This window comes from Pseudorca crassidens, chromosome 20 (genome assembly GCF_039906515.1).
Source record: "Pseudorca crassidens isolate mPseCra1 chromosome 20, mPseCra1.hap1, whole genome shotgun sequence".
Classification (NCBI taxonomy): Eukaryota; Metazoa; Chordata; class Mammalia; order Artiodactyla; family Delphinidae; genus Pseudorca; species Pseudorca crassidens.
The window spans coordinates 12,592,811-12,605,867 of record NC_090315.1 but is presented as its reverse complement, the minus strand read 5'-3'; the positions used below and the strand labels follow the sequence as shown (position 1 = coordinate 12,605,867).

Genomic DNA, 13,057 nt, shown 5'->3' with positions numbered 1-13,057 from the left:
GAACAACCATTATTTCTACTATACAAATACAATATCTATACATAGCCTCCAGAACACAGATAATAGTGAAATGTAGAAAGATAATTTAGGAAGTGACGATTTTTGAGTATTTGTTACCTTTGTTTTAATATAATTTAGTTGTAAGTTGACATAATTTAATGTTTAATAGTGGCTGTGTTTAGCAAATGGCTTGCAAAATTCCTGAAAATGTCAACATTGGCTCTCATGAACCGGGTGGAGTTAGTCCCAGCACAGCACTGCGCACACCCCAGAGAGAGCCGGGGAGTATGCACACATGGGCTTGGCCATACCCTGCCCTGAGAGCCCTCAAGGATCCCCTGAGCTCTCGATTCTTAAAGAATAGATTCTTATCCTCCCTTCCAGCTCTGAACCTGTCAGGGTGCCCTCACCTCTGGGTGTGTGAGTAGGGGACCAAGTTTGGTCACTGCCGAAAGCATGTGCACCTCAGTATCCAAGGTGTGTGGTGTGTGAGCATTGACGCCATGGGCACTGTGGGTCTCCCTATTATGGCTTCAGAAGTCACCCAAGATGACCAACACTTACAATTCCCAAGATACAAGAATGCTGGGGCTTCCCTGGTGGCGCAGTGGTTGAGAGTCTGCCTGCTGATGCAGGGGACACGGGTTCGTGCCCCGGTCCTGGAAGACCCCACGTGCCGCGGAGCGGCTGGGCCCGTGAGCCATGGCCGCTGAGCCTGCGCGCCCGGAGCCTGTGCTCCGCAATGGGAGAGGCCACAACAGTGAGAGGCCCGCGTATCGCAAAAAAAAAAAAAGAAGGCTGGATTCTCCTGGTGGAAGAACAGTGATAAAAGAAAAAGCAATGGGTGCAGGCCACTGAAAGCTAATACAAAATAAGAAACTGGAGCCAGGCATACAAAAGACCAAATTTTCCTATGATGTGCACCAGCCGGTGACCAATCAGATGAGACAACTGTAAAACTCAGGTGACCAGAGGCATATATTTGGTCTGACTCTTTGTACCTTTTTTTTTTTTTGGCCAAACGGGCGAGGCTTGTGGGATCTTAGTTCCCCCTCCAGGGATCAAACCCAGTGAAACTCGGATCAAACTCGGCAGTGAAAGCACCTAGTCCTAACCACTGGACCACCAGGGAATCCCCTGTACCTCTTAAAAACTTTCCAATGAGAAAGATTAATTAGGAAACTCAAATTTACGTTATGACCCCAGCCAAGAAACAATTGCTAATTTTTAATGCCAAATTTAGGCTTAAATTGAATAGAAGCTCCTATTTGTACTTCCTTTTAAACCATTCTATTTGACTTCTACCCAATCTGTCCAATAGCTCGGCCTCGCTAGCAAGAATAACATTCAGTGGTCACATCTCACGCCTGAGATTTTTCTTTAACGCTATTTTCCGCAGGTCTAGCCACAAATGGATACTTGGGTTTGCGACAACGTATTATGTTAGTTATCTACTGATACCTTGCAAACCATCACAAATGGTCACTTAAAACAACAGCCATTTGATCTGTTCACAAGTCTATGGGTCATCAACTAGAACTGGGCTCAGCTTGTGGTTCTTCTGCTGCTCTCACTTGGAGATGCTCACGTGTCTGCATTTGTCTGACAATTTGATTGAGGCTGGTGGGTCTAAGATGGCATCACTCACACGTCTGACAGTTGGTGCTGGTTGTGAGCTAGGCCTCTCTATGTGGTTTCTCATGCTCAGTGTTAATCCATGTTTCTTTAAGTGATGGTCTCCAGGCAGCAAAACAGGGGAAACCCCAATGTACAAGTGCTTCGTGTTTGCTAATGTCCCATTGGCCAAAACAAGTCACATGGCCCCACCTAGCTTTAAGGGATGGAGAAAGAAGACTCTGCCTTTGGATGGCAAGAGCAGCAAAGACACATTACAAAGAGATGGGAGGAATTTGTAGCCATTAAACAACCTACCCCATACACCACCTATAACAGATTTTCAGATGAAGAGGTGGTTCTGTTTTCTGTAGCTGTCTCTTGACACCGAGGCCTGGCATTTTGTAGAATTCTCTTCAGCTCCCTGAGTTTCAGAGACCTGAGAACACTTCATTCAGTCAAAGAACCTCTGACCACTTTGGGATCTTAATTACTTGAGGGCAAAGGTGAATGAATTCATGGACTCCCCTTTCACCTGTTTGCCACTTTCACTATTAAGAATCTTTACTGAGTTACTGATGGCTTTAAAAACTGAACCCAAAGGAAGATTTACTTTATTTACATCAATAATTAACATTTTAAACCCACACTAACTCTCGTTAAAATGCCCGCTTAGGGTTACTTTATTTAGAGGTGGGTTAGGGCCATCTTCACAATGCCAAAAATTAATTTAAAACACACAAATAAAAATGCCATGTCTCCCTGACCAGGGTTAAGTGAGCAGATACAGCCAATTTAGAATAGAGATAAAACCCCTTATTTAAGCTTGTGAGTTTGCGTGCAAACAAACTTAAAATAACCTTCCAGGGGGCTATATACGGAACAATGTCCAAAGCTCACACAGAAAGAGAAAACATTCCAATTTCAATAAACCAGGCAGAGAGACCTTGTTGAACACATAGGACATTCAGTGGAGACCCCAGAAAAGTTATAATTTATGAGTAGAGCTAAACCAGCCCTAGAGTAAAGTCTATCCTATACCCATGTTAACAGAGCTTAGCTATTCTATATTATTCTCTATTCTATACTCTTAAATATTCCTATATATTAGCAATGAACAACTGGAAAGTGAAGTATTTAAAAATACCACTTGCAAAGTCATCTACAACACATAAAATATCAAATAATAAATTTAACAAAATATGTGGAAGACTTGTACACTAAAATCTAGTGAGTATAGCTAAACAGAAGTGAAAGAAGTCTTAGATAAGTGAAGAGAGATATCGTATTCATGGATTGGAGGACTCAATATTGTGAAGATATCAATTCTGCCACATTGACGTACATATTCAATGCAATTCAAATCAATTAAAATAAAATTCTAATTCCAATCAAAAGTTTAGCAAGCCTTTTGTAGTGGCTGACAAGCTGATTCTAAAATTTATGATGAAGTGGAAAGGCCCTATAATAGCTAAGACAGTTTTACAAAAGTAGAAGAAAGTTGGAGGATTTACACTATCTGATTTTAAGGCTACTACAAAAACACAGTGATCTGGGACTTCCCTGGTGGCGCAGTGGTTAAGAATCTGCCTGCCAGTACAGGGGACACAGGTTCGAGCCCTGGTCCGGGAAGATCCCACATACTGCGGAGCAACTAAACCCATGCACCACAACTATTGAGCCCACGTGCCACAACTACTGAAGCCCGTGCACTTAGAGCCCACGCTCTGCAACAAGAGAAGCCACCACAATGAGAAGCATGCGCACCGCAACAAAGCGTAGCCCCTGCTCACTGCAACTAGAGAAAGCCCGGGTGCAGCAACGAAGACCGAACACAGCCAAAAATAAATTAATTAATTAATTTAAAAAAATACAGTGATCAACAGAGTGTGGTATCATCTAGATGTATATGTTAAATAGAACAGAGTAGAGTCCAGAAATGTATATGCATATGATCAATTTAATGACAAAGGACAATCTTTTCTACAAAGGATTCTAGAACTCGTGGATTTAGGGAGAAAATGGACCTCAATCCTTACCTCACACCATTCACAAAAATGAACTCAAAATGGATCATAAACCTAAATGCAAAGGCAAAATGATAAATCTTCTAGAAAAAAACATAGCAAAAAAATTTTTTGTGACCTTAGGGTAAATGACATTTTTATACTGAACACCAAAAAACAAGAATCATGAAAAAAACTGATAAATTGGGCTTTCTCAAAATGAAAAACTTCTTCTCTTCAAAAGATACCATTTTCTCAACAGTAAAAAGACAAGTCCCAGACTGAAAGAAAATACTTGCAACACGTATACTGAAAACATGAAGCACTCTTATAATGCAATAATAAGATGGCAAATAACTCCGTTTTCTTTTTAACACCTTTATTGGAGTATAATTGCTTTACAGTGTTGTGTTAGTTTCTGCTGTAAACAAAATGAATCAGCTATATGTATACATATATCCCCCTATCCCCTCCTTCGTGCGTCTCCCTCCCACCCTCCCTATCTCACCCCTCTAGGTGGTCACAAAGCACCGAGCTGATCTCCCTGTGAGATGCAGTTGCTTCCCACTAGCTATCTATTTTACATTTGGTAGTGTATATATGTCAATGCTACTCTCTCACTTCGTCCCAGCTTACCCTTCCCCCTCCCCGTCCTCAAGTCCATTCTTTATGTCTGTACCTTTATTCCTGTCCTGCCCCTAGGTTCATCAGAACCTTTTTTTTTTTTTTTAGATTCCATATATATGCGTCAGCATACGGTATTTGTTTTTCCCTTTCTGACTTACTTCACTCTGTATGACAGATTCTAGGTCCATCCACGTCACTACAAATAACTCAATTTCATTTCTTTTTATGGCTGAGTAATATTCCATTGTATACATGTGCCACATCTTCTTTACCCATTCATCTGTCGATGGACACTTAGGTTGCTTCCGTGTCCTGGCTATTGTAAATAATGCTGCGATGAACATTGTGGTACATGACTCTTTTCGAATTATGGTTTTCTCAGGGTATATGCCAGTAGTGGGACTGCTGGGTCATATGGTAGTTCTATTTTTAAGGAACCTCCATACTGTTCTCCATAGTGGCTGTATCAATTTACATTCCCACCAACAGTGCAAGAGGGTTCCCTTTTCTCCACACCCTCTCCAGCATTTATTATTTGTAGACTTTTTGATGATGGCCATTCTGACCGGTGTGAGGTGTTACCTCATTGTAGTTTTGATTTGCATTTCTCTAATGATTAGTGATGTTGAGCATCCTTTCATGTCAAATAACCCAGTTTTAAATGGGCCAGTGATTGGAACTGACACTTTGCTAATAAAGGTATACAAATAGTTAATTAGCACATGAAAAGTTACTCAACATTTTTCATTATCAGAGAAATGCCAATTAAAAGCATAATGAGATACTACCACACACCCTCTAGAATGGTTAAATTTAAAAGTCTGACAAAACCATGGGTTAGCAAGAATGTGGAGCACCTGGAATTCTCCTACATTGTTGGTGAGAATGTAAAAGTGTGGGACCACTTTGGAAGAAGGTCTGGGAATTCCTTATAAAACCTACTATGCACCTACCCTAGGCCCCAGCAGTTCTACACTTACCCTAGAAAATGAGAATATATGTCCAAACAAGGTCTTTTTATATGAATGTTTATAGGAGCTTTATATAGTAGCAAGCATTTACTGGATGCCTACACTGTAATCCTGTGCTGGGTACACAGGGATGGATCAGACACAGTTGGAAGGAACCAGACACACATACAAATACACCCAGACATGGTCTACACATACAGCCATACATGTACACATAACATACACATAGACACAGGCATGTACACACAGAGAAACATGCACAGACACACACACACACATGCACACAGAGACACGGACATGTACACGTACAGAAGCGTACACACAAACTCACATGGACACACAGACACACATGCACACACACAGCCATTGTACCATAAAGCAAAAATTCCTAATACAAAGGCATAGACAAAACACTTTGGACATCAACAGTTTAGCAAATATTTACTGAGCATCAGGAAGACCAGGTGACAGAGGGGGAGGTGCGCACGATGTCAGGGAATAAGTAGAGGACAGAAGGGCATCCCAGGGTGATAGAACAGCTCCTGTGAAGGCCTGGGGGTCAGAGAGGGCTGGTACAAGCACATATAGATTGCTCAAAATAGGCCACAGCAAGAGCCCATATTGAAGTAGAATGGAAGGGCTGAAACATGAGTGGCCTTGACTGTCCCCATAAGGGCTGGTGGTCCCAGTGAGAACGGTGGGTCGGCACAGTCAGGAAGAGCCCAGCAGTTAAAAGCCTAGTGTCTGAATCGGAGACATGGGTGCTAGTCCCAGCTTTTGAGCGTCACCATCTCCTTGAGCCTCATTCCCCAATGTGATGTGTATTTATTTAACAAGCCCCTTCTATTACCAGGCTCTGTCGTAGATGCCGGGGATACACCAGGGAATAAACAAATCAAAACCAAACCCCCTGCCTTTGTGGAGCTTACCTTCTTGTTGGGGAAAGTAGTCAATGAACATAGAAATAAATATAGATAAATAATATGTCAGGCAATAAGTGCTCAGAAGAAACTCAGGCAGAGCAAGGGGTCAGAGACTGACATGGCTGCTGTTCTTCTAAACAAGAGTCAGCAAAGAGTGCTGTTATAACAGAGACATGAATGAAGGGAGGAAGTGGGAGTAAGGTGGATGGTTTCAGAGAGCTGGAGGAGCATATGCAAAGGCCCTGAGGTCAGCGTGTGCCCGCCATGTGTTCCTGGAACAGCCTGGAGGCCAGTGTGGGTGGAGCAGAACGAACGAGGGAGGGCAGAACAGGACGTGGGGACAGAGTAGGGCATTAGAGACCATCGTAAGGACTCAGACTCTCTCTTGGGGGAAAACGGGAATCCACTGGAAGGCTTTACACAGATGTGACACAATCTGACTTATATTTACCAGATCACTCTGATACCAAGAGGGGAATAGACTGAAGTGGGGCAAGGGCAGCACGTATTGCAATAATCCAGTTGAACAATGATGGTCCCGTTGGTGTTTAAAAAAGATGTCCTCACTATAGGTAAGCCATTCGATTCATTCTGTTTTCATTTTATTTTCCATATAATGTCACAAATAATTTGCCAACCATTGCTCTAGACTAACCTCATTTTCCAGATGAGGAAACTGAGGCTCAGGAAGGAAAAGAGATCAGCTCAGGCTAAGAAAGATCTAGGGATTTCTCTCACACCAAAACGGCAGAGCCACTTCTCCCACAGGGGTGGTGGTGAAAGGTCCCTACAGGTATATAAACAGAAATGGGGTGAAGAATAGAGGAAGGGGTCTTACACTTCCAAGGTTCCTTCTAAACCTGAGATGGAGGGACTCTATGGCCAGGTCACCTGGAGTGTGACTTAAGAATCATCTTCCCAAGCCTGTGACTTGGAGGGACAGACACAGGCTGAAAAGGGGGATACTTTCTTCCCAGATCCTTTGATGTGGAATCACTCAAAGATGTCAAAGACAGGGCAAGCCTGAAGGCAGGAGAAATCCTACAGCCCCCCAAGAACTGAACCTATATCTGATCCTTACTCTTCTCATAATAGAATCAGATGGGCAGGCTTGGGTAGAAAGGGGCGTTTCCCCGACAAACTGACCCACTGGGATGCACTATATATACCTTGTGCTAACAGGGACACTGTTCTGGCCTATTTGGAATCCCTGAGTGAGCCTCTGAGCCCCTGACTCGCTCCGGGGATACCCCCTCAGTCTTGCATCTTCACACCCTCCCTCACCAGCCATCAAGGTAGCCTCTGTGGGAAGCAAAGTCTGCATCAGGAATGACGTTAACACAGAAGAAATTACAAAATGGTAGCAGGATGCCCCTGGAGCACTATTCCGCACTCACTGCTTCATCTGTAACACAAGTCTCTCTAACAGGCTGTTATGGGTGGTATTGCCCCCAGATTCACATGTTGAAGTCCTAACTTCCATTACCTCAGAAAGTGACCTTATTAGAAATAGGATCCTCACAGGCGTAATGAAGTTAAAACAAGGACATTAGGGTGGGACCTAATCCAACTGGTATCCTCATACTAAGGGAAAATCTGGACACAGACACGCATAGAAGGGGACTTCCCTGGGGGTCCAGTGGTTAAGAATCCACCTTCCAATGCAGGGGACGTGGGTTCGATCTCTGGTAGGGGAACTAAGATTCCACGTGCCGCGGGGCAACGAAGCCCATGCGCCGCAACTACTGAGCATGTGAGCCACAACTACAGGGCCTGTGTGCCGCAACTACAGAGCCCACGCGCTCTGGAGCCCACATGCCGCAACTAGAGAGCTGCAACTACTAAGCCCGCACACCACAACTAGAAGAGAAGCCCACAGGCTGCAACGAAGAGCCCAGCGCCACAACTAAGACCTGACGCAGCCAAAAATAAAATAAATAACTAAATATTTTTTTAAAAGATATGCATAGAGGGAAGGTGATGTGAACACACAAGAGGAAGACAGCCATCTACAAGCCAAGGAGAAAGGTCTGGAAGAGATCTTTCCCTCACAGCCCTCAGGAGGAACCAACCCTGCTGATACCTTTATTTTGGACTTTCAGCCTCTCAATCTGTGGTACTTAGTTACGGCAGCCTCAGCAAACTAATTAACAGGCCAAGAGATTATTTAAGATGACCTTCACTACAGGTGCTAGAAGCCAGCTTTGGGGCTAGGACAGAAGAGGAAGGGTGAGTGCCAGTCAGAGGCATGGGAAGGGATGAGGGCCCTGAGACAACATTCTGGAGCTTGAAGCAGGTGTCTGTGCAGCTCCCAACCACCCTCTCTGCCCTCCAGTTTCCCCTAACCCATTGGTCCTGCATTGGCAACTGTGGCCAAGACCTGAGACCTTGCACCACACCTATAGGTACACAATGACCCGGGAAAACCACATACTGTTACAGCTCAGAGGAGGTGAGTGCTGGAGGCCTGAGTCCCAAGAAGAAGGGAGGGTGGCTCAGAGTCCTGGGTCCTGAGAGACAGGGTCTTTGGGACCAGAACTCTCTCTTACTGTATATATGAACTGTTCCTAATATTTATGTTAATAACCATATTAATAATAATATTCTTAATATTAACAGTCCCCAACTGAAAACTCTTAATATATTTTTACATAAAATTTAGACTTTTACCAACACCATTCTTATTGAGGCACTTTTCTCTATTAAAAATAAATATTCATTTATACCATAGAACTCACAGAAACAGTACCAAGTCTGAAAGAACACAAAAGACATCTCTACTTCATGTTACATCAGAAAGCTTATATATATATACACATATATATACACATATATATGTGTATATATATGTGTGTGTGTATGTGTGTATGTATATATATATATATATATATATATATATATATATATATATATATATATATGAAATAGGATTTTCCAGCCATGAACAAGAAATCTGAATGACACAACGTGTTCATGGTACTGACACTGACACGTGGGTTAGGTACGATGGCAATCGGTCATTCAGGGGTGCCGGAAGTAACACTGAAGCCCGCATTACCCTATTCAGCCTTCCAGAAGGTCACGGAGGAGGCTGGTGCCATGACGTGTTCAGAGGATGAGGCCTGGGCTGAGCAGGAACCACTGCAAGTGACGGGTCAGGAGGCCAAGTCGACTTCCAGTGGCTATGGCCACTGGATGGGTGCTGGGGCAGGGGCCAGGCTGGAAACATGCGAGGCAATTTGGACAGGGAGAAAAGTTCAGTGGGTGAAAGCCAAGGGTTTGACTTCCTAGTGTGGCTGGAGAAGTAGGGATTCTATAACCCAAAGAGAGAAAAGTGTAAGCAAGGCCATTTGGGGATGCACCACCCGCCCCGCCCTGCAGCCCTAGCGCGGCAAAGACCAGCGAGTTCTAGGTCCCCCGGCTTGCCAGCCACTCGGCGTCCTGCGCATGCGTACTAGCAAGACAGCCTGGGAAAGGCCAATGGGGTGTGGCGTTCCTCCAGGCTCATCCAATGAGCTCATCAGATGCTTTCGTATCGACCAATGGGGCTTCGAGTTGATCTGTCCGGTGAAGCAGGCCCCGCCTTCCGTGCCTCGGAGACACTAGAAGGAGAAGGACCGGCTGGGCGAGTGGAGCGTTCCAGGGCGTTCCTTCAGCACAAGGAGATTCTTGTGAGATCATATAGAGGCCAGGAGGAATTCTGGTCCCTTAAAGAGTAAAAGGGTGTCTGGGGGCCCAGATTCCTGGGTCCTGAGGAAACAGAGGTGGGGGACGGGGGGGGCGGGGCGTGCGGGAGTCCTGGAGCTGAGGGGGGTGAGGGCCGGGGCCCTGCGCTCTTGGGTCGGAGAGGGGGAGAAGCTGGGTGCCCAGAATCATGTGTCCTGACAGAAAAGGTGACTGAACCCAAACTCCTGGATCCCTAGGTAGGACAGGGCTTAGATCTCAGAATCCTGGGTTCTGATGAAGTTGGGAGCTGGGGACTGAGGTTCTTGGGCCGCGAAAGAGCGTAGGTTTGAACCTGGACTCCGGAGTCTGAGGGAGAAGGGCCTTTGGGCCAGATTACGGATCCAGAGGTTGGAGGGTATGGGGCTGTTGAGCTCCTCGGTCTAGGCGGCTGAGTCTGAGAAGTACAGCTACGGAAACTGGGGCTTGTTAACTAGTTAACTTGCCCAAACTCACAAGCGAGATCGGGACAGACTGACTTTAGAGATCATCGTTTTATTTATTTATTTTTTTTGCGGTACGCGGGCCACTCACTGCCGTGGCCTCTCCCGCTGCGGAGCACAGGCTCCGGACGCACAGGCTCAGCGGCCATGGCTCACGGGCCCAGCCGCTCCGCGGCATGTGGGATCTTCCCGGACCGGGGCACGAACCCGTGTCCCCTGCAACGGCAGGCGGACTCTCAGCCACTGCGCCACCACGGAAGCCCGAGATCATCGTTTTATATACCCGTAAACTCTGCCCTGAAGTCAGTACTTGTTGCCGGATCTTAGATTTAATCTCGTTCCATGTGGTTGAAAAGGTTCTTCTCCATCAAATCACAGATCCTGATCGGTTCTTCCAAACGTCTCTAAGAGAAGCCATGGGAGCCTGTCATTTCCAGGTTTTACTGTTCCTCTTTCTCCTAGGAGCCCCGACCTTGATCTGTATGTATTGGGGATGTGGGGGGAGAGCGGCTGGGTCACGGAGGATGGATTTCTGGTGAAAAAGGAGTGGTTTGGGGCCCCACAGAGAAGGGCAAGTGCTTATCTTTATCTCATTTTCTCCCCAGTGGCACAAAACTTGCGTTGTCAAAAGAGTACGTTCGTGGGCTTAGAAGCAGATCCAGCAGAGACATTTAACTGGACCACAGACAAAGCTGAGACTTGTGACAATGGGGCATTGTGCCAGGAAACCGTGCTGATGATTAAGGCTGGTAAAATGAGAACGAGGCCGTTGGGCTGGTGGGGCAGGGGCGGGGGGAAGGTGATTATGGCCATGTTAACGCGGTTCCGCCTTCCCCAGGCCAAACATCAGGCGCTGCACCCCCATCCACTTTCCCTCCCTCTTGTCTCACAGCAGGAACCAAGACAGCAATTTTGGCCACTAAGGGCTGCAGCTCAGACGGGGCACCGGCAATAACGATTATCCAGCACACGCCAGCCCCTGGCCTAATCGCCATCTCCTACAGTAACTACTGTGAGGACTCCTTTTGCAACAACAAAGAGGACCTACATGAGTTATGGAGGACAGAAGAGATTGACGGTACCCTGGGAGGGGAGAGACGGGTGCTGAGAGAAACTCCATGCAGCCCTGAAAAAACGGGGCTTACTCTGCTTAGGTCCAAGTGCGCCATACACAAAAGGACCTCAAGACCTTTGGCTTGTCTTTCTTTTTCTAAATTGTTACCTTGAGGTCTGGAAACGCTGCTCCAAGCAGAGGGACATCAGTGAAGGCTGGAGTGTAAATGGGGTTTGGGGTTTATTAAGCAATACAATGTCAGTGGAGGTTTCTGAGCAGGGTGGTGACATCGTCCATCTAGCAAGCACTGCTTCCCCCTTTGCCGCATGGCCACAGCCCAGTTCCCCCGTTGGTCCTCAAGGCCTATAGAAATCTGGCCCCGCCTATCTTTTCAGCTCATTTCCTTCTCTTCCTTCTCTCATTTATTGTATTCTACTTGGGGCTAGGATTCAAAATATTTAACAGTGGAGATGGTACTGACCAATCAGAATGGATGCTGGCTATAAAAATACAGTCCAGTCCCACCTGTGCCTACCAGCTGAGTATCAACACCACAACTTCTCACAATTCTCCAATCCACCAAGCCGGCTCACACCTCCAGCCCTTGGTCCTCGCTGTTTCCCTTGCTCCTCTCCCTCCTCCCCCTCCCCCATTTTCACATAGCTAACCTCTGTTCTTCCTCCATCTCCACTCAGGCGTCGGCTCTGGGAAAATACCTAACCAAATTATTTTAGGTACTTAGGTGGTCCTCCATTTCTTTGCCACTAGACCTTGGACACAATGCCTACTGAATTGTATGGTAGTTAATTACTTACATGTCTGTCTCCTTCAAGGCAGTGATCCTAGCTGGCAGGAACTGTGTCCTTTTCATATCTGTATCTCCACACCTAAGCACAGAGTTCGGAAGTCATGTTGGATGGGGTTCTGACAGCATAGAAATCAGTTGGAGAGGGGTGGGGAGGTGGTAGTAACAGTCCTTGAGTAGAGAGGCACCAGCAGGAAAGACTGGAGGAAGAGAAGGCAGCAAGGGGAGGCAACTCAGAGGCGGGACTCGCCCTTAATTGTCCCTCTCTCTCCCCCTTCAGCTCCCAGAGGGTCAACAGACCTCCGCTGCCCAACCTGTCTGGCTTTGGGGTCCTGTTTGAATGCTCCTTCTCTTTCCTGCCCCAACGATACAAATCAATGCTATCAAGGAAAACTTCAGGTCACTGGAGGTAAACTGAACATCTGATGGTTTCAGAGGCTGGAAAACCAGACATCTGAGTGTAGCCCAAGAGGTTCTGACACTCAGGGTTCCAGGAATGAGGGAGGCGTGGACTCCTCTCTGACTTCCTAAAACATCTGTGTGTCTCCCCATCCCTCCTTGTTCCACAGGAGACCTCAGCGCACCTTTGGAGATCAAAGGCTGTACATCCGCAGATGGCTGCAGGCTGATGTCTGGGATCTTTACAATAGGGCCCCTGCGGGTGAAGGAAACGTGTCCACTCAGGTCTATCTCTCCCCGAAAGGTTGAAAGTGGGGCCACATGGCTTCACACTTCAGTCTGGAGGTTAGAGCTACTGCTCCCGCTGTCGCTGCAAGCGCTTGTCCATTGAGTAGGTGCTTCGGGTCCCGGGTCACGGGACATCTCTTCTGAGTGGTCATCAGCAAGCTGAGGGGCAGGTGGAAGCCTGAAGAGCAGTCCCAGTGGATGCAT

The 13,057-nt window shown here is 46.4% G+C and overlaps 2 protein-coding genes across 2 annotated transcripts in view; one reads left to right on the top strand and one right to left on the bottom strand.

Moving 5' to 3' along the window:
- Positions 1–13,057, bottom strand: part of CXCL17 (C-X-C motif chemokine ligand 17) — a 95,469-nt gene that overhangs the window by 47,812 nt on the left and 34,600 nt on the right. The window lies entirely within an intron of this gene.
- Positions 10,709–12,956, top strand: TEX101 (testis expressed 101). The gene is made up of 5 exons (XM_067719887.1): positions 10,709–10,787; positions 10,913–11,056; positions 11,200–11,385; positions 12,447–12,575; positions 12,736–12,956. The coding sequence occupies exons 1-5, from the start codon at positions 10,724–10,726 to the stop codon at positions 12,954–12,956; spliced, it is 744 nt and encodes a 247-aa protein (XP_067575988.1). The 5' UTR covers positions 10,709–10,723.

Coding starts and splice junctions, on each gene's coding strand:
- TEX101 (XM_067719887.1), top strand. CDS start 10,724: ATGGGAGCCTGTCATTTCCAGGTTTTACTGTTCCTCTTTCTCCTAGGA. Junction 11,057..11,199: donor CGTGCTGATGATTAAGGCTG/GTAAAATGAGAA, acceptor CTTGTCTCACAG/CAGGAACCAAGACAGCAATT. Junction 11,386..12,446: donor GAGGACAGAAGAGATTGACG/GTACCCTGGGAG, acceptor CTCCCCCTTCAG/CTCCCAGAGGGTCAACAGAC.